The 26,975-nt window shown below is 51.7% G+C and overlaps 1 protein-coding gene across 1 annotated transcript; it reads left to right on the top strand.

Annotated features, from left to right (window-relative positions):
• The first annotated feature begins 218 nt into the window (after positions 1-218).
• On the top strand, positions 219-21,260 carry LOC138641488 (uncharacterized). Its single transcript, XM_069728997.1, has 6 exons — positions 219-227; positions 14,233-15,192; positions 16,438-17,124; positions 17,173-18,069; positions 20,491-21,188; positions 21,239-21,260. The coding sequence occupies exons 1-6, from the start codon at positions 219-221 to the stop codon at positions 21,258-21,260; spliced, it is 3,273 nt and encodes a 1,090-aa protein (XP_069585098.1).
• Positions 21,261-26,975: the final 5,715 nt, after the last annotated feature.

The raw sequence follows: 26,975 nt of genomic DNA, 5'->3' as shown, positions 1-26,975 counted from the left end.
GTCGCAGCCTCTGTCTGTCATGTAATCCAAGTCGCTGATTGGTTGTGGCAAAACGCCCATGACCATTGCCCCTTACTGGAGCACATGGAGATTTAAAGGGCAGAGGAGATGATCAAGATGTTCAGGTAGAGAGTGAAGAGGAAACTGGGCCCCTTACAGGAGCACATGGCGATTTAAAGGCCAGAGATGACAGATACATCTTCTATGCATGTGTAGCTATGGTCTGGGTAAGTAAGCAGCTCTGCCATAACGCCACACTGCCTTGAGGTTCCGAAATGAATCGATCTGGTTGTAATTATTGCTTTGTGCTCTTCTCCTACCACAAACAATCGTTTTGGCATAAAAGAAAAAAGTAAAGAATTCTTTAATTTCATGCGATTAAAGCCTAAACAGTGCACAGTATGGAATGCGTCCGTGCTCCCGAGCCAAGTGCAGATTGGATTCAGATTTACAGGTTGGATCCAGATGTGGGAATGAAGCCCGAGTGTCCAAGAACACCGACCACAACATAGACAGACTGTAAAAGGACCCGCCCGGACCGCAAATCTGCATGTGACCAGGCCTAACCAGCCGATCACCGCTGTCCTCACACAATCTCGCCAATAAACCAAGATTTTTGAAATTCCAAAATGGCAAATATAGGAGAGGATTCCATAACTGGGCAAAACTGGAATTACACAGTATGGCAGACAGGGAGAGTGGCGCTCACTGCCATTGAGTTGGTTTCCTCTGGTAAGACTTGTCACGTCTGTAATGCCCACCCCATTCTTTTCTGCATCGATCACTGTTATAATCCACAATTAACGTGTTAGGACTGCGCCTCTATCCAGATCTTAGGGAACAACATTGCAAGAAGCAGTTTTCTTATTCCTCTTATGTCTCATTTACTGGACAACAGAGCAAGATGACATGAAAGTAAATTTGTACAGCCATGTAAAAAGAGGTATAATTGTGTTTACACTGAGAGGACGAAGCTGGAATGTAAGATCACAGGAGGCTGACAGCATATATTTCATCTATAGAACAGAATATAACTACTATAATACTGCCCCTATGTACAAGAATATAACTACTATAATACTGCTCCCTATGTACAAGAATATAACTACTATAATACTGCCCCTATGTACAAGAATATAACTACTATAATACTGCCCCTATGTACAAGAATATAACTACTATAATACTGCCCCTATGTACAAGAATATAACTACTATAATACTGCTCCCTATGTACAAGAATATAACTACTATAATACTGCCCCCTATGTACAAGAATATAACTACTATAATACTGCTCCTATGTACAAGAATATAACTTCTGTAATACTGCCCCTATGTGCAAGAATATAACTACTATAATACTGATCCTATGTACAAGAATATAACTACTGTAATACTGCTCCTATGTACAAGACTATAACTACTATAATACTGCCCCCTAATGTACAAGAATATAACTACTATAATACTGCTCCTATGTGCCAGAATATATCTACTATAATACTGCTCCTATGTGCAAGAATATAACTACTATAATACTGCTCCTATGTACAAGGATATAACTACTATAATACTGCTCCTATGTACAAGAATATAACTACTATAATACTGCTCCTATGTACAAAAATATAACTACTATAATACTGCCCCCTATGTACAAGAATATAACTACTATAATACTGCTCCTATGTACAAGAATATACCGTAACTACTATAATACTGCCCCCTATGTACAAGAATATAACTACTATAATACTGCTCCTATGTACAAGAATATAACTACTATAATACTGCTCCTATGTACAAGAATATAACTACTATAATACTGCTCCTATGTACAAGAATATAACTACTATAATACTGCCTCTATGTGCAAGAATATAACTACTATAATACTGCTCCTATGTACAAGAATATAACTACTATAATACTGCCCCCTATGTAAAGGAATATAACTACTATAATACTGCTCCTATGTACAAGAATATAACTACTGTAATACTGCTCCTATGTACAAGACTATAACTACTATAATACTGCCCCCTAATGTACAAGAATATAACTACTATAATACTGCTCCTATGTGCAAGAATATAACTACTATAATACTGCTTCTATGTGCAAGAATATAACTACTATAATACTGCTCCTATGTACAAGGATATAACTACTATAATACTGCTCCTATGTACAAGAATATAACTACTATAATACTGCTCCTATGTGCAAGAATATAACTACTATAATACTGCTCCTATGTACAAGAATATAACTACTATAATACTGCTCCTATGTACAAGAATATAACTACTATAATACTGCCCCCTATGTACAAGAATATAACTACTATAATACTGCTCCTATGTACAAGAATATACCGTAACTACTATAATACTGCCCCCTATGTACAAGAATATAACTACTATAATACTAAAGAAGAATATGTGGCACTCACCCAGAAAAGCTGCTGAATTAAAGTCCTTTATTCATGATACGATAAAACGGAACACTTTTGGAGAGGCGGCTGGGATCGGGAGATGGTGCTGGGAGGAGGAGAGGTGGACGACGATCGTTTCGCGCAAATGCGCTTCAACGGGTCCAGGTGCACAATTAAAAACGTCATATCCTTTATAGAGGACCAGCTGACGTATCATTAACAGGTGTGTGAGATAAAAACACATAGGGTTAAGTGCAAAACACTATTAACAAGCACATGTAAATTACAACATTATAAGACATATATGAAAAAATCATGTCTAACCTTACAAAAAAATCGACATGTCTAATTTATCATTAAGGCCGATGGGGCCCTGAGCATTAGTATCCATTATCCACTTTGCCTCCCGCTGCAGTAAGATTTTATTGCGATCTCCGCCTTGCACGGGACATTTAACTATTTCTAAGCCAGCGAACCGTAACACATTAGGGTTCGCATTATGATAATCCTGCATATGTTTAATGAACCGAGGGCACCCTTTGCCGGATAACACTGAATTATAATGCTCTTTGAATCTAGTGACCATCGGCCGTATTGTTTTGCCGATATAGTAAAAAAGACATGGGCAGAGAATTAAATAGACAACATATTGGGTTTTGCATGTAATTAAATGCCGAACAGAATGGCAAACAGGACCTACACGAATTGGATTGTCTAGGAGTCTTAAGTGACAAAACTTACAGTTGCCGCATCTGTGGTTACCTGTTGGTTGTGACCGCTTGTGCTTGCTACTCGAATCCTGCGCAGACATTGTGCTGCTTTGCGTCAAAGATTGGGTGCATTTTGAGCCTGGTGCCGTCTATATTCTTTATTTTGTCACTACTATAATACTGCTCCTATGTACAAGAATATAACTACTATAATACTGCTCCTATGTACAAGAATATAACTACTATAATACTGCTCCTATGTACAAGAATATAACTACTATAATACTGCTCCTATGTACAAGAATATAACTACTATAATACTGCTCCTATGTACAAGAATATAACTACTATAATACTGCCTCTATGTACAAGAATATAACTACTATAATACTGCTCCTATGTACAAGAATATACCGTAACTACTATAATACTGCTCCTATGTACAAGAATATAACTACTATAATACTGCTCCTATGTACAAGAATATAACTACTATAATACTGCTCCTATGTACAAGAATATAACTACTATAATACTGCTCCTATGTACAAGAATATAACTACTATAATACTGCCCCTATGTACAAGAATATAACTACTATAATACTGCCTCTATGTACAAGAATATACCGTAACTACTATAATACTGCTCCTATGTACAAGAATATACCGTAACTACTATAATACTGCTCCTATGTACAAGAATATAACTACTACTGTATAATACTGCTCCTATGTACAAGAATATAACTACTATAATACTGCTCCTATGTACAAGAATATAACTAGCATAATACTGCTCCTATGTACAAGAATATAACTACTGTAATACTGCTCCTATGTACAAGAATATAACTGCTATAATACTGCTCCCTATGTACAAGAATATAACTACTATAATACTGCCCACTATGTACAAGAATATCTACTATATAATTGTCTAAGGGTCACTTACGTCTTTCTGTCCTTCTGTCTGTCTTTCTTTCTGTCACAGATATTCATTGGTCGTGGCCTCTGTCTGTCATGGAATCCAAGTCGCTGATTGGTCGTGGCAAAACGCCCACGACCAATCAGCGACGGGCGCTGTCTGGCGGCAACATGGCCGCTCCTTCCTCCCCGCAGTCAGTGCCCGTTCCATACTCCCCTCCAGTCAGCGCTCACACAGGGTGAATGGCAGCGCTAATGGACCGTGTTATGTCGCGGTATAACGCACTCCATTAACGCTGCTATTAACCCTGTGTGACCAACTTTTTTACTATTGATGCTGCCTATGCAGCATCAATAGTAAAAAGATCGAATGTTAAAAATAATTTAAAAAAAATAGAAAATCATCATATACTCACCTTCCGGCGCCTTTCCCGCTCCTCACGACGCTCCGGTGAACGGTCCATGCATTGCGATCTCGCGAGATGATGACGTAGTGGTCTCGCGAGACCACTACATCATCATCTCACGAGACCGCAATGCACTCTTGAGACCGGAGCGCGCGAGGAGCGTCGGTAAACGCTTCCTGGATCCAGGGGTCAATGGAAGGTGAGTATATAAGTATTTTTTATGTTAATTCTTTTTTTTAACCGGGATATGATGCCCACATTGCTATATACTACGTGGGCTGTGCAATATACTATTCGGGCTGGGCAATGTACTACGCGCGCTGTGCAATATACTATGCGGGCTGCGCAATATACTACACGGGCTGGGCAATACACTACGCGGGCTGGGCAATACACTACGCGCGCTGTGCAATATACTATGCGGGCTGCGCAATATACTATGCGGGCTGTGCAATATACTACGCGGGCTGGGCAATATACTACGTGACTGGGCAATATACTACGTGACTGGGCAAAAAACTACGTAGCTGGGCAATATACTATGTGGCCAGGCAATATACTACGTGACTGGGCAATATACTACGTGACTGGGCAATATACTACGTGACTGGGCAATATACTACGTGACTGGGCAATATACTACGCAGGCTGTTCAATATACTACGCGGGCTGGGCAATATACTACGTGACTGGGCAATATACTACGTGACTGGGCAATATACTACGTGGCTGGGCAATATACTATGTGGCTGGGCAATATACTACGTGACTGGGCAATATACTACGTGACTGGGCAATATACTACGTGGCTGGGCAATATGCTATGTGGCTGGGCAATATAGTACGTGACTGGGCAATATACTATCTGGCTGGGCAATATAGTACGTGACTGGGCAATATACTACGTGGCTGGGCAATATACTACGTGGCTGGGCAATATATTACGTGGGCTGTGAAATAGACTACGTGGCTGGGCAATAGACTACGTGGCTGGGCAATATACTACGTGGCTGGGCAATATATACTACGTGGCTGGGCAATATATTACGTGGGCTGTGCAATAGACTACGTGGCTGGGCAATAGACTACGTGGCTGGGCAATATACTACGTGGCTGGGCAATATACTACGTGGCTGGGCAATATACTACGTAGGCTGTGCAATATACTATGTGACTGGGCAATATACTACGTGGCTGGGCAATATACTACGTGGCTGGGCAATATATTACGTGGGCTGTGCAATAGACTACGTGGACATGCATATTCTATCAAATAGTCCACCTACATCACTAATTATGGCACTTCCAATTAATAATCTACCAATTGCGGACTTATATTATTTTTGCCGCATGAAGAGACCCATATACATACATTTAAAAGGTTAATTCTTTATTTACGAACAATATTAAAATTTCTACAGACAAATCAGATATAAATAAACAAATGTGTCCATGGAGTGGATAAGCAAAGCTCAAACCTATGTACAATATCAATACTTTTTAGTCCAAAATGGATCAATATATAAATGTCACTGCCTTCTTTGAAATTTTATACTGGCGTTCTATTACATTTCTAATGGTGACCAATCACCTATCTTAAAGGACCTTATATACCAGAAAACAAAGCTAAGGGTACTTATATCTGCAAACTACCTACACTATAACCAGGTTCAAAAAAACTATGATTACATTATCTGGCCCTGCTGATAATATGTGGCTATTACCATGTGGCACTTACTTGCAGATAAAAGCTATCCTCGGGAGACAGTGACAGGAGATTAGAGCCCACCGAACCTTCCAAGTGCGCCCCTTGGCTGGGCAATATACTACGCGGGCTGTGCAATATACTACGTCACTGGGAAATATACTACGTGGCTGGGCAATATACTACGTGGCTGGGCAATATACTACGTGGCTGGGCAATATACTACGCGGGCTGTGCAATATACTACGTCACTGGGCAATATACTACGTGGCTAGGCAATATACTATGTGGCTGGTCAATATACTACGTGGCTGGGCAATATACTACGCGGGCTGTGCAATATACTACGTCACTGGGCAATATACTACGTGGCTAGGCAATATACTATGTAGCTGGGCAATATACTATGTGACTGGGCAATATACTACGTGGCTGGGCAATATACTATGTAGCTGGGCAATATACTATGTGACTGGGCAATATACTACGTGGCTGGGCAATATACTACGCGGGCTGTGCAATATACTACGTGACTGGGCAATACACTACGTGACTGGGCAATATACTATGTGGCTGGGCAATATACTACGTGGCTGAGCAATATAGTACGTGACTGGGCAATATACTACGTGACTGGGCAATATACTATGTGGCTGGGCAATATAGTACGTGACTGGGCAATATACTACGTGACTGGGCAATATACTACGTGGCTGGGCAATATACTACGTGACTGGGCAATATACTACGTGGCTGGGCAATATACTACGTGACTGGGCAATATACTATGTGGCTGAGCAATATACTATATGGCTGGGCAATATACTACGTGACTGGGCAATATACTACGTGGCTGGGCAATATACTACGTGACTGGGCAATATACTACGTGACTGGGCAATATACTACGTGGCTGGGCAATATACTACGTGACTGGGCAATATACTATGTGGCTGAGCAATATACTATATGGCTGGGCAATATAGTACGTGACTGGGCAATATACTACGTGGCTGGGCAATATACAAGGTGGTTGGGCAATATACTACGTGGCTGGGCAATATATTACGTGGGCTGTGCATTATACTACGTGGACATGCATATTCTAGAATACCCGATGCGATAAAATCGGGCCACCATCTAGTAAATAATAAAGCTCCTAATCATATAAAAAATATGTCACATAGATAAAAAAAGGGGGAAATTTTATGTGGAAACTAAAAAAAATCCATATAAACTGTGAAATAGTGAATAATGATTATTAAAGAATAAAAGGAAGTGAAGCACTACTGATCAACTGAACACTTTGTGAGTGGCAGAAAATATATAATACAATAACGCCATTACTCTGGATCCATGATAGATCGTGAAAGTGCAAAAAGTGCTAATAAGCCTTTCCCGCTCCTCGCGACTCTCCGGTCCCAAGAATGCATTGCGGCAATGACCCCGGATGACGTAGCGGTCTTGCAAGACCGCTACATCATCACGGGTTATTGCCGCAAAGCATCACTGGGAACGGAGCGTCGCGAGGAGCATCGCTAAAGGCCTGGGCTGGATCCGGAGGCCGCCGGAAGAAGAGTATATAACTATTTTTTATTTTAATTATTTTTTTTAACAGGGATATGGTGCCCACACTGCTATATACTACGTGGGCTGTGTTATATACTGCGTGGGCTGTTATATATATTGCGTGGGCTGTGCTATATACTACGTGGGCTGTGTTATATACTACGTGGGCTGTGCTATATACTACGTGGACTGTGCTATATCCTACGTGGCTGTGCAATATACTACGTGGCTGTGTTATATACATCGCTGTGCTATATACTACGTGTGCTATGCTATATACTACGTGGCTGTTATATACTACTTTGGTTGTGTTATATACTGCTTGGGCTGTGCTATATACTACGTGGGCTGTTATATACTGCGTGGGCTGTTATATACTACGTGGGCTATGTTATATACTGCGTGGGCTGTGTTATATACCGCGTGGGCTGTGCTATATACTACGTGGGTTGTGTTATATACTGCATGGGCTGTGCTATATACTACGTGGGCTGTGTTATATACTATGTCACTGTGTTATATACTACGTGGGCTGTGTTATATACTGCATGGGCTGTGCTATATACTATGTGGGCTGTTATATTCTGCGTGGGCTGTTATATACTGCGTGGGCTGTGCTATATACTACGTGGGCTGTGTTATATACTGCATGAGCTGTTATATACTACGTGGGCTGTGCTATATACTTCGTGGGCTATGTTATGTACTGCGTGGGCTGTGCTATATACTGCGTGGGCTGTGCTATATACTACGTGGGCTGTGTTATATACTGTGGGGGCTGTGTTATATACTACGTGGCTGTGTTATATACGTGGGCTGTTATATACTGCGTGGGCTGTGCTATATACTATGTGGGCTGTTACAGTTAGGTCCATATATATTTGGACAGAGACAACATTTTTCTAATTTCGGTTATAGACATTACCACAATGAATTTTAAACAAAACAATTCAGATGCAGTTGAAGTTCAGACTTTCAGCTTTCATTTGAGGGTATCCACAGTAAAATTGGATGAAGGGTTTAGGAGTTTCAGCTCCTTAACATGTGCCACCCTGTTTTTAAAAGGACCAAAATTAATTGGACAATTGACTCCCAGGCTATTTCATGGACAGGTGTGGGCAATCCCTTCGCTATGTCATTCTCAATTTAGCAGATAAAAGGCCTGGAGTTGATATGAGGTGTGCTGCTTGCATTTGGAAGGTTTTGCTGTGAAGTAAACATGCGGTCAGAGGAGCTCTCCATGCAGGTGAAACAAGCCATCCTTAAGCTACGAAAATAGAAAAAACCCATCCAAGAAATTGCTACAATATTAGGAGTGGCAAAATCTACAGTTTGGTACATCCTGAGAAAGAAAGAAAGCACTGGTGAACTCATCAATGCAGAAAGACCTAGGCGCCCACGGAAGACAACAGTGGTGGATGATCGCAGAATAATCTCCATGGTGAAGAGAAACCCCTTCACAACAGCCAACCAAGTGAACAACACTCCCCAGGAGGTAGACGTATCAATATCCAAATCTACCATAAAGAGAAGACTGCATGAAAATAAATACAGAGGGTTCACTGCACGGTGCAAGCCACTCATAAGCATCAAGAATAAAAAGGTTAGACTGGACTTTGCTAAAAAACATCTAAAAAAGCCAGCACAGTTCTGGAAGAACATTCTTTGGACAGATGAAACCAAGATCAACCTCTACCAGAATGATGGAAAGAGAAAAGTATGGCGAAGGCGTGGTACAGCTCATGATCCAAAGCACACCACATCATCTGTAAAACATGGCGGAGGCAGTGTGATGGCTTGGGCATGCATGGCTGCAAGTGGCACTGGGTCACTAGTGTTTATTGATGATGTGACACAGGACAGAAGAAGCCGAATGAATTCTGAGGTATTCAGAGATATACTGTGTGCTCAGATCCAGCCAAATGCAGCCAAACTGATTGGTTGTCGTTTCATACTACAGATGGACAATGACCCAAAACATAAAGGCAAAGCAACCCAGGAGTTTATTAAAGCAAAGAAGTGGAATATTCTTGAATGGCCAAGTCAGTCACCTGATCTCAACCCTATTGAGCAGCATTTCACTTGTTAAAGACTAAACTTCAGACAGAAAGGCCCACAAACAAACAGCAACTGAAAACCACCACAGTAAAGGCCTGGCAGAGCATCAAAAAGGAGGAAACACAACATCTGGTGATGTCCATGAGTTCAAGACTTCAGGCAGTCATTGCCAACAAAGGGTTTTCAACCAAGTACTAAAATTGAACATTTTATTTAAAATTATTGAATCTGTCCAATTACTTTTGGTCCCTTTAAAAACAGGGTGGCACATGTTAAGGAGCTGAAACTCCTAAACCCTTCATCCAATTTTAATGTGGATACCCTCAAATGAAAGCTGAAAGTCTGAACTTCAACTGCATCTGAATTGTTTTGTTTAAAATTCATTGTGGTAATGTCTATAACCAAAATTAGGAAAATGTTGTCTCTGTCCAAATATATATGGACCTAACTGTATATTCTGCGTTTGCTGTGTTATATACTGCGTGAGCTGTTATATACTACGTGGGCTGTGCTATATACTTCGTGGGCTGTTATGTACTGCATGGGCTGTGCTATATATTGTGTGGGCTGTGCTATATACTACGTGGGCTGTGTTATATACTGTGTGGGCTGTGTTATATACTACGTGGCTGTTATATACTGCGTGGGCTGTGTTATATACTGCGTGGGCTGTGTTATATACTGTGTGGGCTGTGCTATATACTATGTGGGCTGTGTTATATACTACGTGGCTGTGTTATATACTGTGTGGGCTGTTTTATATACTATGTGGGCTGTGCTATATGCTTCGTGTGCTGTTATATACTGCGTGGGCCGTGCTATATATTACGTGGCTGTGCAATATACTACGTGGCTGTGCAGTATACTACATGGCTGTGCTATATACTGCATGGGCTGTGGTATATACTACGTGGGCTGTTGTATACTGCGTGGGCTGTGTTATATACTACATGGCTGTGTTATATACTGCGTGGGCTTTGTTATATACTGCATGGGCTGTTATATACTGTGTGGGCTGTGCTATATACTACGTGGGCTGTGTTATATACTGCGTGGCCTGTTGTATACGTGGCTGTGCTATATACTTCGTGTGCTGTTATATACTGTGTGGGCTGTGCTATATACTACGTGGCTGTGCAATATACTACGTGGCTGTGCTATATACTACGTGGCTGTGCAATATATTACGTGGCTGTGCAATATACTACATGGCTGTGCAATATACTACGTGGCTGTGCAATATACTATGTGGCTGTGCAATATATTACGTGACTGTGCTATATACTACGTGGCTGTCTTATATACTACGACTACGTAGCTGTGCTATATACTACGTGGCTCTGCTATATACTATGTGGGCTGTGTTATATACTACGTATCTGTGCTATATACTAGGTGGCTGTGCTATATTATATTACGTGGCTGTGCTATATACTACGTGGCTGTGCTATATACTACATGGGTTGTGATATACTATGTGGGCTGTGCTATATACTACGTGGCTGTGCTATATACTATGTGGCTGTGCAATATACTACGTGGCTGCTATATACTATGTGGGCTGTGCTATATACTACGAGGCTGTGTTATAAACTACGTAGCTGCGCTATATACTACGTGGCTGTGCTATATACTACATGTGCTGTTTTATATACTATGTACCTGTGCTATATACTAGGTGGCTGTGCTATATTATACTACGTGGCTGTGCTATATACTACGTGGCTGTGCTATATACTATGTGGGCTGTGATATACTATGTGGGCTGTGCTATATACTACGTGGCTGTGCTATATACTATGTGGCTGTGCAATATACTACGTGGCTGTGCTATATACTACATGGCTGTGCTATATACTACGTGGGCTGTGCTATATACTACGTGGCTGTGCTATATACTACGTGGCTGTGCTATATACTACATGGCTGTGCTATATAATAGGTGGCTGTGTTATATACTATGTAGCTGTGCTATATACTACGTGGCTGTGCTATATACTACGTGGGCTGGGCAATATACTACGTGGCTGTGTTATATACTACATAGCTGTGCTATATACTACGTGGCTGTGCTACATACTACGTGGGCTGTGTTATATGCTACGTGGGCTGTGACACTCTTTCGCCCGGGGCCCTCAAAAACCTGGAGCTGGCCCTGGCTTCACTGATTGTTCGCGGCCGGCCGGGCGCGACCAATCAGTGACAGACGCAGTCCAGCCGCGAATTGGCGCGGGATTTGAACCACGGTTCGCTAATTGGTCTGGCCCGGACTGCCGAATCCTGTGTATTTATTGCATTATTCTGAAATCTTCATAAATAAAATACATACATATTCTAGAATACCCGATGCGTTAGAATGGGGCCACCATCTAGTGTAATAATAATGCCCTTTTTGTGCCTCCATTTATTATCAGTGCCCCTTTTTCTATTAGTAATATTCGCCTTCTAGCCCTTTCATACCCCCTTTCTGGCTTTGTCCCCTCAAAAAATACATTGAAACTTACCGAACCACTCCGCCCCAATATAAGATGGAGTTCTGCTTTTTATGCCTGAACTGTGTGACGTCATTGTGCTGCCTGACTCTACACGTCTGACGTCTGTCAGGTCTTGGCCGAAAGCAATCGTGACTTACCAGAGCAAATGGCGGTGCAGTGCACGGAGCCAAAGAAACTCTGATTTGTCCCAGGTACCAACTGTTTCCATGTCCTGAAGAAGACACAGATGCATGTCAGGGGTCTTGGTGGGCCCCATGGTCTCTTGGCACTCCCGACATCATGTCAGAAATACCCTGGGACCCCCCTCTGCAGTCTCTAACAGCCCGGCTGGCAGCATTGTCACCTGAGCAGCTGCCATCCTCAATGCCAGTGTCACCCCATCAGCTCACGTTTATTATTATTATTATTTATTTCTATAGCACCATTAATTCCATGGTGCTGTACATGAGAAGGGGGTTATGTACAGATTTATAGAGATCGTTTACAGTAAACAGGTTTACAGTGACAGACTGGTACAGAGGGGCGAGGACCCTGCCCTTGCGGACTCACATTTATCGTACGTGTTTCTGTGGTCAATAATACGCTAATACAATAATAATAAAAGTAATAATACACCATTCCAGACGCTGGCCCACGTTATGTCCCATCTGTAAATGTTTCTGGCTGTGGCTGCACTCACCTCGCCCACCACAGATGGGGGAGGGGAGGTTGGAATGACCCCACTGCTTCCCCTCCCCCACTACATTTACACATAGCTTTGATCTTTCCTCCTGCATTTAAATGCGTAGTTTGCCATTTTATTTACACCACATCCTTTGCATTAGTTGTATCCACGGTAGGTAATGAGAATCCCACAGCGAGCGAGGATGCAGTAGTTCTTCTACCGAGCACTATCAGTTTCTCCCACCAGCCCCCAGTGATGGGGGGACAGAAGGAAGAAGCATGTCAGCTCGCACAACCCCCAAAGCAGCAGTGGCACTGGCCATCTCCCAGAATCCTTTGCCAATAACCCCAGGCAGCCGTTGCTATGACAATGGTGGGGCGGAGCCAGAGGCGCTCCCTCCTGTTCAGGGAGCAGCTGACAATTGCAAACCTTGGTGAAAAGTGAAGAGAGCAGCTGGTGCCTGCAGTAAGGCTAAAGGCTGGGGCTCCATACAGCCTCATTACCCTGCATTACACCCAGAGCAAAGCACAGTGCTCATTGTACAAGAAAACACCACAGTGTGTTATTATATTTGTATTATTTTCTGGAAAAAAAGGACAATAAAATGATAGCTGTTTTATAGCATGGAAAATAAATGATAATATTCATATTTTGAGCCTTATGTATTTACAGAACTGAACAGTAAAAAACCAAAACATTTATTTCTTCCCAACATCTCTCAACGCAACCTAGGAGCTCTGTCCACAGACACGCCGCCTCCGTCCACTAATGCTCAGCCTCCGTCCACTGACGCACAGCCTCCGTCCACTAATGCTCAGCCTCCGTCCACTAATGCTCAGCCTCCGTCCACTGACGCACAGCCTCCGTCCACTAATGCTCAGCCTCCGTCCACTAATGCTCAGCCTCCGTCCACTGACGCACAGCCTCCGTCCACTGACGCACAGCCTCCGTCCACTGACGCACAGCCTCCGTCCACAGACACGCCGCCTCCGTCCACTAATGCTCAGCCTCCGTCCACTAATGCTCAGCCTCCGTCCACTAATGCTCAGCCTCCGTCCACTAATGCTCAGCCTCCGTCCACTGACGCACAGCCTCCGTCCACTGACGCACAGCCTCCGTCCACAGACACGCCGCCTCCGTCCACTAATGCTCAGCCTCCGTCCACTAATGCTCAGCCTCCGTCCACTAATGCTCAGCCTCCGTCCACTAATGCTCAGCCTCCGTCCACTGACGCACAGCCTCCGTCCACTGACGCACAGCCTCCGTCCACAGACACGCCGCCTCCGTCCACTAATGCTCAGCCTCCGTCCACTAATGCTCAGCCTCCGTCCACTGACGCACAGCCTCCGTCCACTGACGCACAGCCTCCGTCCACAGACACGCCGCCTCCGTCCACTGACGCACAGCCTCCGTCCACTAATGCTCAGCCTCCGTCCACTAATGCTCAGCCTCCGTCCACTAATGCTCAGCCTCCGTCCACTAATGCTCAGCCTCCGTCCACTAATGCTCAGCCTCCGTCCACTGACGCACAGCCTCCGTCCACAGACACGCCGCCTCCGTCCACTGACGCACAGCCTCCGTCCACAGACACGCCGCCTCCGTCCACTGACGCACAGCCTCCATCCACAGACACGCCGCCTCCGTCCACTGACGCACAGCCTCCGTCCACTAATGCTCAGCTTCTGTTCACTGACACGCAGCCTTCGTACACTGACGCGCAGCCTCCGTCCACTAATGCTCAGCCTCCGTCCACTGACGCACAGCCTCCGTCCACTGACGCACAGCCTCCGTCCACAGACACGCCGCCTCCGTCCACTGACGCACAGCCTCCGTCCACAGACACGCCGCCTCCGTCCACTAATGCTCAGCCTCCGTCCACTAATGCTCAGCCTCCGTCCACTGACGCACAGCCTCCGTCCACAGACACGCCGCCTCCGTCCACTAATGCTCAGCCTCCGTCCACTAATGCTCAGCCTCCGTCCACTGACGCACAGCCTCCGTCCACAGACACGCCGCCTCCGTCCACTGACGCACAGCCTCCGTCCACAGACACGCCGCCTCCGTCCACTGACGCCCAGCCTCCGTCCACTGACGCACAGCCTCCGTCCACAGACACGCAGCCTCCGTCCACAGACGCGCCGCCTCCGTCCACTATTGCTCAGCCTCTGTCCACTGACGCGCAGCCTCCGTCCACAGACGCGCCGCCTCCGTCCACTATTGCTCAGCCTCTGTCCACTGACGCACAGCCTCCGTCCACAGACACGCAGCCTCCGTCCACAGACGCGCCGCCTCCGTCCACTATTGCTCAGCCTCTGTCCACTGACGCGCAGCCTCCGTCCACAGACGCGCCGCCTCCGTCCACTATTGCTCAGCCTCTGTCCACTGACGCGCAGCCTCTGTCCACTGACGCACAGCCTCCGTCCACAGACACGCAGCCTCCGTACACTGACGCGCAGCCTCCATCCACTAATGCTCAGCCTCTGTCCACTGACGCACAGCCTCCGTACACTGACACGCAGCCTCCGTACACTGACACGCAGCCTCCGTACACTGACGCACAGTCTCCGTACACAGACACGCCGCCTCCGTCCACTAATGCTCAGCCTCTGTCCACTGACGCACAGCCTCCGTACACTGACACGCAGCCTCCGTACACTGACGCACAGTCTCTGTACACAGACACGCAGCCTCCGTCCACTAATTCTCAGCCTCTGTTCACTGACACGCAGCCTCTGTTCACTGACACGCAGCCTCCGTACACTGACGCGCAGCCTCTGTTCACTGACACGCAGCCTCCGTACACTGACGCGCAGCCTCCGTCCACAGACGCGCCGCCTCCGTCCACTATTGCTCAGCCTCTGTCCACTGACGCGCAGCTTCCGTCCACAGACGCGCCGCCTCCGTCCACTATTGCTCAGCCTCTGTCCACTGACGCGCAGCCTCTGTCCACTGACGCGCAGCCTCCGTCCACTAATGCTCAGCCTCTGTTCACTGACACGCAGCCTTCGTACACTGACGCGCAGCCTCCGTCCACAGACGCGCCACCTCCGTCCACTAATGCTCAGCCTCTGTCCACTGACACGCAGCCTCCGTACATTGACGCGCAGTCCTCACACACAGACGCGCCACCTCCGTCCACTGACACGCAGCCTCTGTACACTGACGCACAGCCTCCATACACAGACACGCGGCCTCCGTCCACTAATGCTCAGCCTCTGTCCACTGACGCACAGCCTCCGTACACAGACACGCAGCCTCCGTCCACTAATGCTCAGCCTCTGTTCACTGACACGCAGCCTCCGTCCACTATTGCTCAGCCTCTGTCCACTGACGCGCAGCCTCTGTCCACTGACGCACAGCCTCCGTCCACAGACACGCAGCCTCCGTACACTGACGCGCAGCCTCCGTCCACTAATGCTCAGCCTCTGTCCACTGACGCACAGCCTCCGTACACTGACACGCAGCCTCCGTACACTGACACGCAGCCTCCGTACACTGACACGCAGCCTCCGTACACTGACGCACAGTCTCCGTACACAGACATGCCGCCTCCGTCCACTAATGCGCAGCCTCTGTCCACTGACGCACAGCCTCCGTACACTGACACGCAGCCTCCGTACACTGACGCACAGTCTCCGTACACAGACACGCAGCCTCCGTCCACTAATTCTCAGCCTCTGTTCACTGACACGCAGCCTCTGTTCACTGACACGCAGCCTCCGTACACTGACGCACAGTCTCCGTACACAGACACGCCGCCTCCGTCCACTAATGCTCAGCCTCTGTCCACTGACGCACAGCCTCCGTACACTGACACGCAGCCTCCGTACACTGACGCACAGTCTCCGTACACAGACACGCAGCCTCCGTCCACTAATTCTCAGCCTCTGTTCACTGACACGCAGCCTCTGTTCACTGACACGCAGCCTCCGTACACTGACGCGCAGCCTCTGTTCACTGACACGCAGCCTCCGTACACTGACGCGCAGCCTCCGTCCACAGACGCGCCGCATCCGTCCACTATTGCTCAGCCTCTGTCCACTGACGCGCAACATCCGTCCACAGACGCGCCGCCTCCGTCCACTATTGCTCAGCCTCTGTCCACTGACGCGCAGCCTCTGTCCACTGACGCGCAGCCTCCGTCCACTAATGCTCAGCCTCTGTTCACTGACACGCAGCCTTCGTACACTGACGCGCAGCCTCCGTCCACAGACGCGCCACCTCCGTCCACTAATGCTCAGCCTCTGTCCACTGACACGCAGCCTCCGTACATTGACGCGCAGTCCTCACACACAGACGCGCCGCCTCCGTCCACTGACACGCAGCCTCTGTACACTGACGCACAGCCTCCGTACACAGACACGCGGCCTCCATCCACTAATGCTCAGCCTCTGTCCACTGACGCGCAGCCTCCATCCACAGACGCGCCGCCTCCGTCCACTAATGCTCAGCCTCTGTCCACTGACATGCAGCCTCCGTACATTGACGCGCAGTCCTCACACACAGACGCGCCGCCTCCGTCCACTGACACGCAGCCTCTGTACACTGACGCACAGCCTCCGTACACAGACACGCGGCCTCCGTCCACTAATGCTCAGCCTTTGTCCACTGACGCACAGCCTCCGTACACATACACGCAGCCTCCGTCCACTAATGCTCAGCCTCTGTTCACTGACACGCAGCCTCCGTACACTGACGCGCAGCCTCCGTCCACAGACGCGCCGCCTCCGTCCACTAATGCTCAGCCTCTGTCCACTGACACGCAGCCTCCGTACATTGACACGCAGTCCTCACACACAGACGCGCCACCTCCGTCCACTGACACGCAGCCTCTGAACACTGACGCACAGCCTCCGTACACAGACACGCGGCCTCCGTCCACTAATGCTCAGCCTCTGTCCACTGACGCACAGCCTCCGTACACAGACACGCAGCCTCCGTCCACTAATGCTCAGCCTCTGTTCACTGACACGCAGCCTCCGTACATTGACGCGCAGCCTCCGTCCACAGACGCGCCGCCTCCGTTCACTATTGCTCAGCCTCTGTCCACTGACCCGCAGCCTCCGTCCACAGACGCGCCGCCTCCGTCCACTATTGCTCAGCCTCTGTCCACTGACGCGCAGCCTCTGTCCACTGACGCGCAGCCTCCGTCCACTAATGCTCAGCCTCTGTTCACTGACACGCAGCCTCCGTACACTGACGCGCAGCCTCCGTCCACAGACGCGCCACCTCCGTCCACTAATGCTCAGCCTCTGTCCACTGACACGCAGCCTCCGTACATTGACGCGCAGTCCTCACACAAAGACGCGCCGCCTCCGTCCACTGACACGCAGCCTCTGTACACTGACGCACAGCCTCCGTACACAGACATGCGGCCTCCGTCCACTAATGCTCAGCCTCTGTCCACTGACGCACAGCCTCCGTCCACTGACGCACAGCCTCCGTCCACAGACACGCAGCCTCCGTCCACAGACGCGCCGCCTCCGTCCACTATTGCTCAGCCTCTGTCCACTGACGCGCAGCCTCCGTCCACAGACGCGCCGCCTCCGTCCACTATTGCTCAGCCTCTGTCCACTGACGCACAGCCTCCGTCCACAGACACGCAGCCTCCGTCCACAGACGCGCCGCCTCCGTCCACTATTGCTCAGCCTCTGTCCACTGACGCGCAGCCTCCGTCCACAGACGCGCCGCCTCCGTCCACTATTGCTCAGCCTCTGTCCACTGACGCGCAGCCTCTGTCCACTGACGCACAGCCTCCGTCCACAGACACGCAGCCTCCGTACACTGACGCGCAGCCTCCATCCACTAATGCTCAGCCTCTGTCCACTGACACGCAGCCTCCGTACACTGACACGCCGCCTCCGTACACTGACACGCAGCCTCCGTACACTGACGCACAGTCTCCGTACACAGACACGCCGCCTCCGTCCACTAATGCGCAGCCTCTGTCCACTGACGCACAGCCTCCGTACACTGACACGCAGCCTCCGTACACTGACGCACAGTCTCCGTACACAGACACGCAGCCTCCGTCCACTAATTCTCAGCCTCTGTTCACTGACACGCAGCCTCTGTTCACTGACACGCAGCCTCCGTCCACAGACGCGCCGCCTCCGTCCACTATTGCTCAGCCTCTGTCCACTGACACGCAGCCTCCGTCCACAGACGCGCCGCCTCCGTCCACTATTGCTCAGCCTCTGTCCACTGACGCGCAGCCTCTGTCCACTGACGCACAGCCTCCGTCCACAGACACGCAGCCTCCGTACACTGACGCGCAGCCTCCGTCCACTAATGCTCAGCCTCTGTCCACTGACGCACAGCCTCCGTACACTGACACGCAGCCTCCGTACACTGACACGCAGCCTCCGTACACTGACACGCAGCCTCCGTACACTGACGCACAGTCTCCGTACACAGACACGCCGCCTCCGTCCACTAATGCGCAGCCTCTGTCCACTGACGCACAGCCTCCGTACACTGACACGCAGCCTCCGTACACTGACGCACAGTCTCCGTACACAGACACGCAGCCTCCGTCCACTAATTCTCAGCCTCTGTTCACTGACACGCAGCCTCTGTTCACTGACACGCAGCCTCCGTACACTGACGCACAGTCTCCGTACACAGACACGCCGCCTCCGTCCACTAATGCTCAGCCTCTGTCCACTGACGCACAGCCTCCGTACACTGACACGCAGCCTCCGTACACTGACGCACAGTCTCTGTACACAGACACGCAGCCTCCGTCCACTAATTCTCAGCCTCTGTTCACTGACACGCAGCCTCTGTTCACTGACACGCAGCCTCCGTACACTGACGCGCAGCCTCTGTTCACTGACACGCAGCCTCCGTACACTGACGCGCAGCCTCCGTCCACAGACGCGCCGCCTCCGTCCACTATTGCTCAGCCTCTGTCCACTGACGCGCAGCTTCCGTCCACAGACGCGCCGCCTCCATCCACTATTGCTCAGCCTCTGTCCACTGACGCGCAGCCTCTGTCCACTGACGCGCAGCCTCCGTCCACTAATGCTCAGCCTCTGTTCACTGACACGCAGCCTTCGTACACTGACGCGCAGCCTCCGTCCACAGACGCGCCACCTCCGTCCACTAATGCTCAGCCTCTGTCCACTGACACGCAGCCTCCGTACATTGACGCGCAGTCCTCACACACAGACGCGCCGCCTCCGTCCACTGACACGCAGCCTCTGTACACTGACGCACAGCCTCCATACACAGACACGCGGCCTCCGTCCACTAATGCTCAGCCTCTGTCCACTGACGCACAGCCTCCGTACACAGACACGCAGCCTCCGTCCACTAATGCTCAGCCTCTGTTCACTGACACGCAGCCTCCGTCCACTATTGCTCAGCCTCTGTCCACTGACGCGCAGCCTCTGTCCACTGACGCACAGCCTCCGTCCACAGACACGCAGCCTCCGTACACTGACGCGCAGCCTCCGTCCACTAATGCTCAGCCTCTGTCCACTGACGCACAGCCTCCGTACACTGACACGCAGCCTCCGTACACTGACACGCAGCCTCCGTACACTGACACGCAGCCTCCGTACACTGACGCACAGTCTCCGTACACAGACACGCCGCCTCCGTCCACTAATGTGCAGCCTCTGTCCACTGACGCACAGCCTCCGTATACTGACACGCAGCCTCCGTACACTGACGCACAGTCTCCGTACACAGACATGCAGCCTCCGTCCACTAATTCTCAGCCTCTGTTCACTGACACGCAGCCTCTGTTCACTGACACGCAGCCTCCGTACACTGACGCACAGTCTCCGTACACAGACACGCCGCCTCCGTCCACTAATGCTCAGCCTCTGTCCACTGACGCACAGCCTCCGTACACTGACACGCAGCCTCCGTACACTGACGCACAGTCTCCGTACACAGACACGCAGCCTCCGTCCACTAATTCTCAGCCTCTGTTCACTGACACGCAGCCTCTGTTCACTGACACGCAGCCTCCGTACACTGACGCGCAGCCTCTGTTCACTGACACGCAGCCTCCGTACACTGACGCGCAGCCTCCGTCCACAGACGCGCCGCATCCGTCCACTATTGCTCAGCCTCTGTCCACTGACGCGCAGCCTCCGTCCACAGACGCGCCGCCTACGTCCACTATTGCTCAGCCTCTGTCCACTGACGCGCAGCCTCTGTCCACTGACGCGCAGCCTCCGTCCACTAATGCTCAGCCTCTGTTCACTGACACGCAGCCTTCGTACACTGACGCGCAGCCTCCGTCCACAGACGCGCCACCTCCGTCCACTAATGCTCAGCCTCTGTCCACTGACACGCAGCCTCCGTACATTGACGCGCAGTCCTCACACACAGACGCGCCGCCTCCGTCCACTGACACGCAGCCTCTGTACACTGACGCACAGCCTCCATACACAGACACGCCGCCTCCGTCCACTAATGCTCAGCCTCTGTCCACTGACGCACAGCCTCCGTACACTGACACGCAGCCTCCGTACACTGACGCACAGTCTCTGTACACAGACACGCAGCCTCCGTCCACTAATTCTCAGCCTCTGTTCACTGACACGCAGCCTCTGTTCACTGACACGCAGCCTCCGTACACTGACGCGCAGCCTCTGTTCACTGACACGCAGCCTCCGTACACTGACGCGCAGCCTCCGTCCACAGACGCGCCGCCTCCGTCCACTATTGCTCAGCCTCTGTCCACTGACGCGCAGCTTCCGTCCACAGACGCGCCGCCTCCGTCCACTATTGCTCAGCCTCTGTCCACTGACGCGCAGCCTCTGTCCACTGACGCGCAGCCTCCGTCCACTAATGCTCAGCCTCTGTTCACTGACACGCAGCCTTCGTACACTGACGCGCAGCCTCCGTCCACAGACGCGCCACCTCCGTCCACTAATGCTCAGCCTCTGTCCACTGACACGCAGCCTCCGTACATTGACGCGCAGTCCTCACACACAGACGCGCCACCTCCGTCCACTGACACGCAGCCTCTGTACACTGACGCACAGCCTCCATACACAGACACGCGGCCTCCGTCCACTAATGCTCAGCCTCTGTCCACTGACGCACAGCCTCCGTACACAGACACGCAGCCTCCGTCCACTAATGCTCAGCCTCTGTTCACTGACACGCAGCCTCCGTCCACTATTGCTCAGCCTCTGTCCACTGACGCGCAGCCTCTGTCCACTGACGCACAGCCTCCGTCCACAGACACGCAGCCTCCGTACACTGACGCGCAGCCTCCGTCCACTAATGCTCAGCCTCTGTCCACTGACGCACAGCCTCCGTACACTGACACGCAGCCTCCGTACACTGACACGCAGCCTCCGTACACTGACACGCAGCCTCCGTACACTGACGCACAGTCTCCGTACACAGACATGCCGCCTCCGTCCACTAATGCGCAGCCTCTGTCCACTGACGCACAGCCTCCGTACACTGACACGCAGCCTCCGTACACTGACGCACAGTCTCCGTACACAGACACGCAGCCTCCGTCCACTAATTCTCAGCCTCTGTTCACTGACACGCAGCCTCTGTTCACTGACACGCAGCCTCCGTACACTGACGCACAGTCTCCGTACACAGACACGCCGCCTCCGTCCACTAATGCTCAGCCTCTGTCCACTGACGCACAGCCTCCGTACACTGACACGCAGCCTCCGTACACTGACGCACAGTCTCCGTACACAGACACGCAGCCTCCGTCCACTAATTCTCAGCCTCTGTTCACTGACACGCAGCCTCTGTTCACTGACACGCAGCCTCCGTACACTGACGCGCAGCCTCTGTTCACTGACACGCAGCCTCCGTACACTGACGCGCAGCCTCCGTCCACAGACGCGCCGCATCCGTCCACTATTGCTCAGCCTCTGTCCACTGACGCGCAACCTCCGTCCACAGACGCGCCGCCTCCGTCCACTATTGCTCAGCCTCTGTCCACTGACGCGCAGCCTCTGTCCACTGACGCGCAGCCTCCGTCCACTAATGCTCAGCCTCTGTTCACTGACACGCAGCCTTCGTACACTGACGCGCAGCCTCCGTCCACAGACGCGCCACCTCCGTCCACTAATGCTCAGCCTCTGTCCACTGACACGCAGCCTCCGTACATTGACGCGCAGTCCTCACACACAGACGCGCCGCCTCCGTCCACTGACACGCAGCCTCTGTACACTGACGCACAGCCTCCGTACACAGACACGCGGCCTCCATCCACTAATGCTCAGCCTCTGTCCACTGACGCGCAGCCTCCATCCACAGACGCGCCGCCTCCGTCCACTAATGCTCAGCCTCTGTCCACTGACATGCAGCCTCCGTACATTGACGCGCAGTCCTCGCACACAGACGCGCCGCCTCCGTCCACTGACACGCAGCCTCTGTACACTGACGCACAGCCTCCGTACACAGACACGCGGCCTCCGTCCACTAATGCTCAGCCTTTGTCCACTGACGCACAGCCTCCGTACACATACACGCAGCCTCCGTCCACTAATGCTCAGCCTCTGTTCACTGACACGCAGCCTCCGTACACTGACGCGCAGCCTCCGTCCACAGACGCGCCGCCTCCGTCCACTAATGCTCAGCCTCTGTCCACTGACACGCAGCCTCCGTACATTGACACGCAGTCCTCACACACAGACGCGCCACCTCCGTCCACTGACACGCAGCCTCTGAACACTGACGCACAGCCTCCGTACACAGACACGCGGCCTCCGTCCACTAATGCTCAGCCTCTGTCCACTGACGCACAGCCTCCGTACACAGACACGCAGCCTCCGTCCACTAATGCTCAGCCTCTGTTCACTGACACGCAGCCTCCGTACATTGACGCGCAGCCTCCGTCCACAGACGCGCCGCCTCCGTTCACTATTGCTCAGCCTCTGTCCACTGACCCGCAGCCTCCGTCCACAGACGCGCCGCCTCCGTCCACTATTGCTCAGCCTCTGTCCACTGACGCGCAGCCTCTGTCCACTGACGCGCAGCCTCCGTCCACTAATGCTCAGCCTCTGTTCACTGACACGCAGCCTCCGTACACTGACGCGCAGCCTCCGTCCACAGACGCGCCACCTCCGTCCACTAATGCTCAGCCTCTGTCCACTGACACGCAGCCTCCGTACATTGACGCGCAGTCCTCACACAAAGACGCGCCGCCTCCGTCCACTGACACGCAGCCTCTGTACACTGACGCACAGCCTCCGTACACAGACATGCGGCCTCCGTCCACTAATGCTCAGCCTCTGTCCACTGACGCACAGCCTCCGTCCACAGACACGCAGCCTCCGTACACTGACGCGCAGCCTCCGTCCACTAATGCTCAGCCTCTGTCCACTGACGCACAGCCTCCGTACACTGACACGCAGCCTCCGTACACTGACACGCAGCCTCCGTACACTGACACGCAGCCTCCGTACACTGACGCACAGTCTCCGTACACAGACACGCCGCCTCCGTCCACTAATGCGCAGCCTCTGTCCACTGACGCACAGCCTCCGTACACTGACACGCAGCCTCCGTACACTGACGCACAGTCTCCGTACACAGACACGCAGCCTCCGTCCACTAATTCTCAGCCTCTGTTCACTGACACGCAGCCTCTGTTCACTGACACGCAGCCTCCGTACACTGACGCACAGTCTCCGTACACAGACACGCCGCCTCCGTCCACTAATGCTCAGCCTCTGTCCACTGACGCACAGCCTCCGTACACTGACACGCAGCCTCCGTACACTGACGCACAGTCTCTGTACACAGACACGCAGCCTCCGTCCACTAATTCTCAGCCTCTGTTCACTGACACGCAGCCTCTGTTCACTGACACGCAGCCTCCGTACACTGACGCGCAGCCTCTGTTCACTGACACGCAGCCTCCGTACAATGACGCGCAGCCTCCGTCCACAGACGCGCCGCCTCCGTCCACTATTGCTCAGCCTCTGTCCACTGACGCGCAGCTTCCGTCCACAGACGCGCCGCCTCCATCCACTATTGCTCAGCCTCTGTCCACTGACGCGCAGCCTCTGTCCACTGACGCGCAGCCTCCGTCCACTAATGCTCAGCCTCTGTTCACTGACACGCAGCCTTCGTACACTGACGCGCAGCCTCCGTCCACAGACGCGCCACCTCCGTCCACTAATGCTCAGCCTCTGTCCACTGACACGCAGCCTCCGTACATTGACGCGCAGTCCTCACACACAGACGCGCCGCCTCCGTCCACTGACACGCAGCCTCTGTACACTGACGCACAGCCTCCATACACAGACACGCGGCCTCCGTCCACTAATGCTCAGCCTCTGTCCACTGACGCACAGCCTCCGTACACAGACACGCAGCCTCCGTCCACTAATGCTCAGCCTCTGTTCACTGACACGCAGCCTCCGTCCACTATTGCTCAGCCTCTGTCCACTGACGCGCAGCCTCTGTCCACTGACGCACAGCCTCCGTCCACAGACACGCAGCCTCCGTACACTGACGCGCAGCCTCCGTCCACTAATGCTCAGCCTCTGTCCACTGACGCACAGCCTCCGTACACTGACACGCAGCCTCCGTACACTGACACGCAGCCTCCGTACACTGACACGCAGCCTCCGTACACTGACGCACAGTCTCCGTACACAGACACGCCGCCTCCGTCCACTAATGTGCAGCCTCTGTCCACTGACGCACAGCCTCCGTATACTGACACGCAGCCTCCGTACACTGACGCACAGTCTCCGTACACAGACATGCAGCCTCCGTCCACTAATTCTCAGCCTCTGTTCACTGACACGCAGCCTCTGTTCACTGACACGCAGCCTCCGTACACTGACGCACAGTCTCCGTACACAGACACGCCGCCTCCGTCCACTAATGCTCAGCCTCTGTCCAATGACGCACAGCCTCCGTACACTGACACGCAGCCTCCGTACACTGACGCACAGTCTCCGTACACAGACACGCAGCCTCCGTCCACTAATTCTCAGCCTCTGTTCACTGACACGCAGCCTCTGTTCACTGACACGCAGCCTCCGTACACTGACGCGCAGCCTCTGTTCACTGACACGCAGCCTCCGTACACTGACGCGCAGCCTCCGTCCACAGACGCGCCGCATCCGTCCACTATTGCTCAGCCTCTGTCCACTGACGCGCAGCCTCCGTCCACAGACGCGCCGCCTCCGTCCACTATTGCTCAGCCTCTGTCCACTGACGCGCAGCCTCTGTCCACTGACGCGCAGCCTCCGTCTACTAATGCTCAGCCTCTGTTCACTGACACGCAGCCTTCGTACACTGACGCGCAGCCTCCGTCCACAGACGCGCCACCTCCGTCCACTAATGCTCAGCCTCTGTCCACTGACACGCAGCCTCCGTACATTGACGCGCAGTCCTCACACACAGACGCGCCGCCTCCGTCCACTGACACGCAGCCTCTGTACACTGACGCACAGCCTCCATACACAGACACGCAGCCTCCGTCCACTACTGCTCAGCCTCTGTTCACTGACACGCAGCCTCCGTACACTGACGCGCAGCCTCCGTCCACAGACGCGCCGCCTCCGTCCACTATTGCTCAGCCTCTGTCCACTGACGCGCAGCCTCCGTCCACAGACGCGCCGCCTCCGTCCACTATTGCTCAGCCTCTGTCCACTGACGCGCAGCCTCTGTCCACTGACGCGCAGCCTCCGTCCACTAATGCTCAGCCTCTGTTCACTGACACGCAGCCTCCGTACACTGACGCGCAGCCTCCGTCCACAGACGCGCCACCTCCGTCCACTAATGCTCAGCCTCTGTCCACTGACACGCAGCCTCCGTACATTGACGCGCAGTCCTCACACACAGACGCGCCGCCTCCGTCCACTGACACGCAGCCTCTGTACACTGACGCACAGCCTCCGTACACAGACACGCGGCCTCCATCCACTAATGCTCAGCCTCTGTCCACTGACGCGCAGCCTCCATCCACAGACGCGCCGCCTCCGTCCACTAATGCTCAGCCTCTGTCCACTGACATGCAGCCTCCGTACATTGACGC

This window comes from Ranitomeya imitator, chromosome 1 (genome assembly GCF_032444005.1).
Source record: "Ranitomeya imitator isolate aRanImi1 chromosome 1, aRanImi1.pri, whole genome shotgun sequence".
In the NCBI taxonomy this organism is placed as follows: Eukaryota; Metazoa; Chordata; class Amphibia; order Anura; family Dendrobatidae; genus Ranitomeya; species Ranitomeya imitator.
Note: the sequence above shows the minus strand (reverse complement) of the source record. Positions and strands in the feature narration are given on the sequence as shown.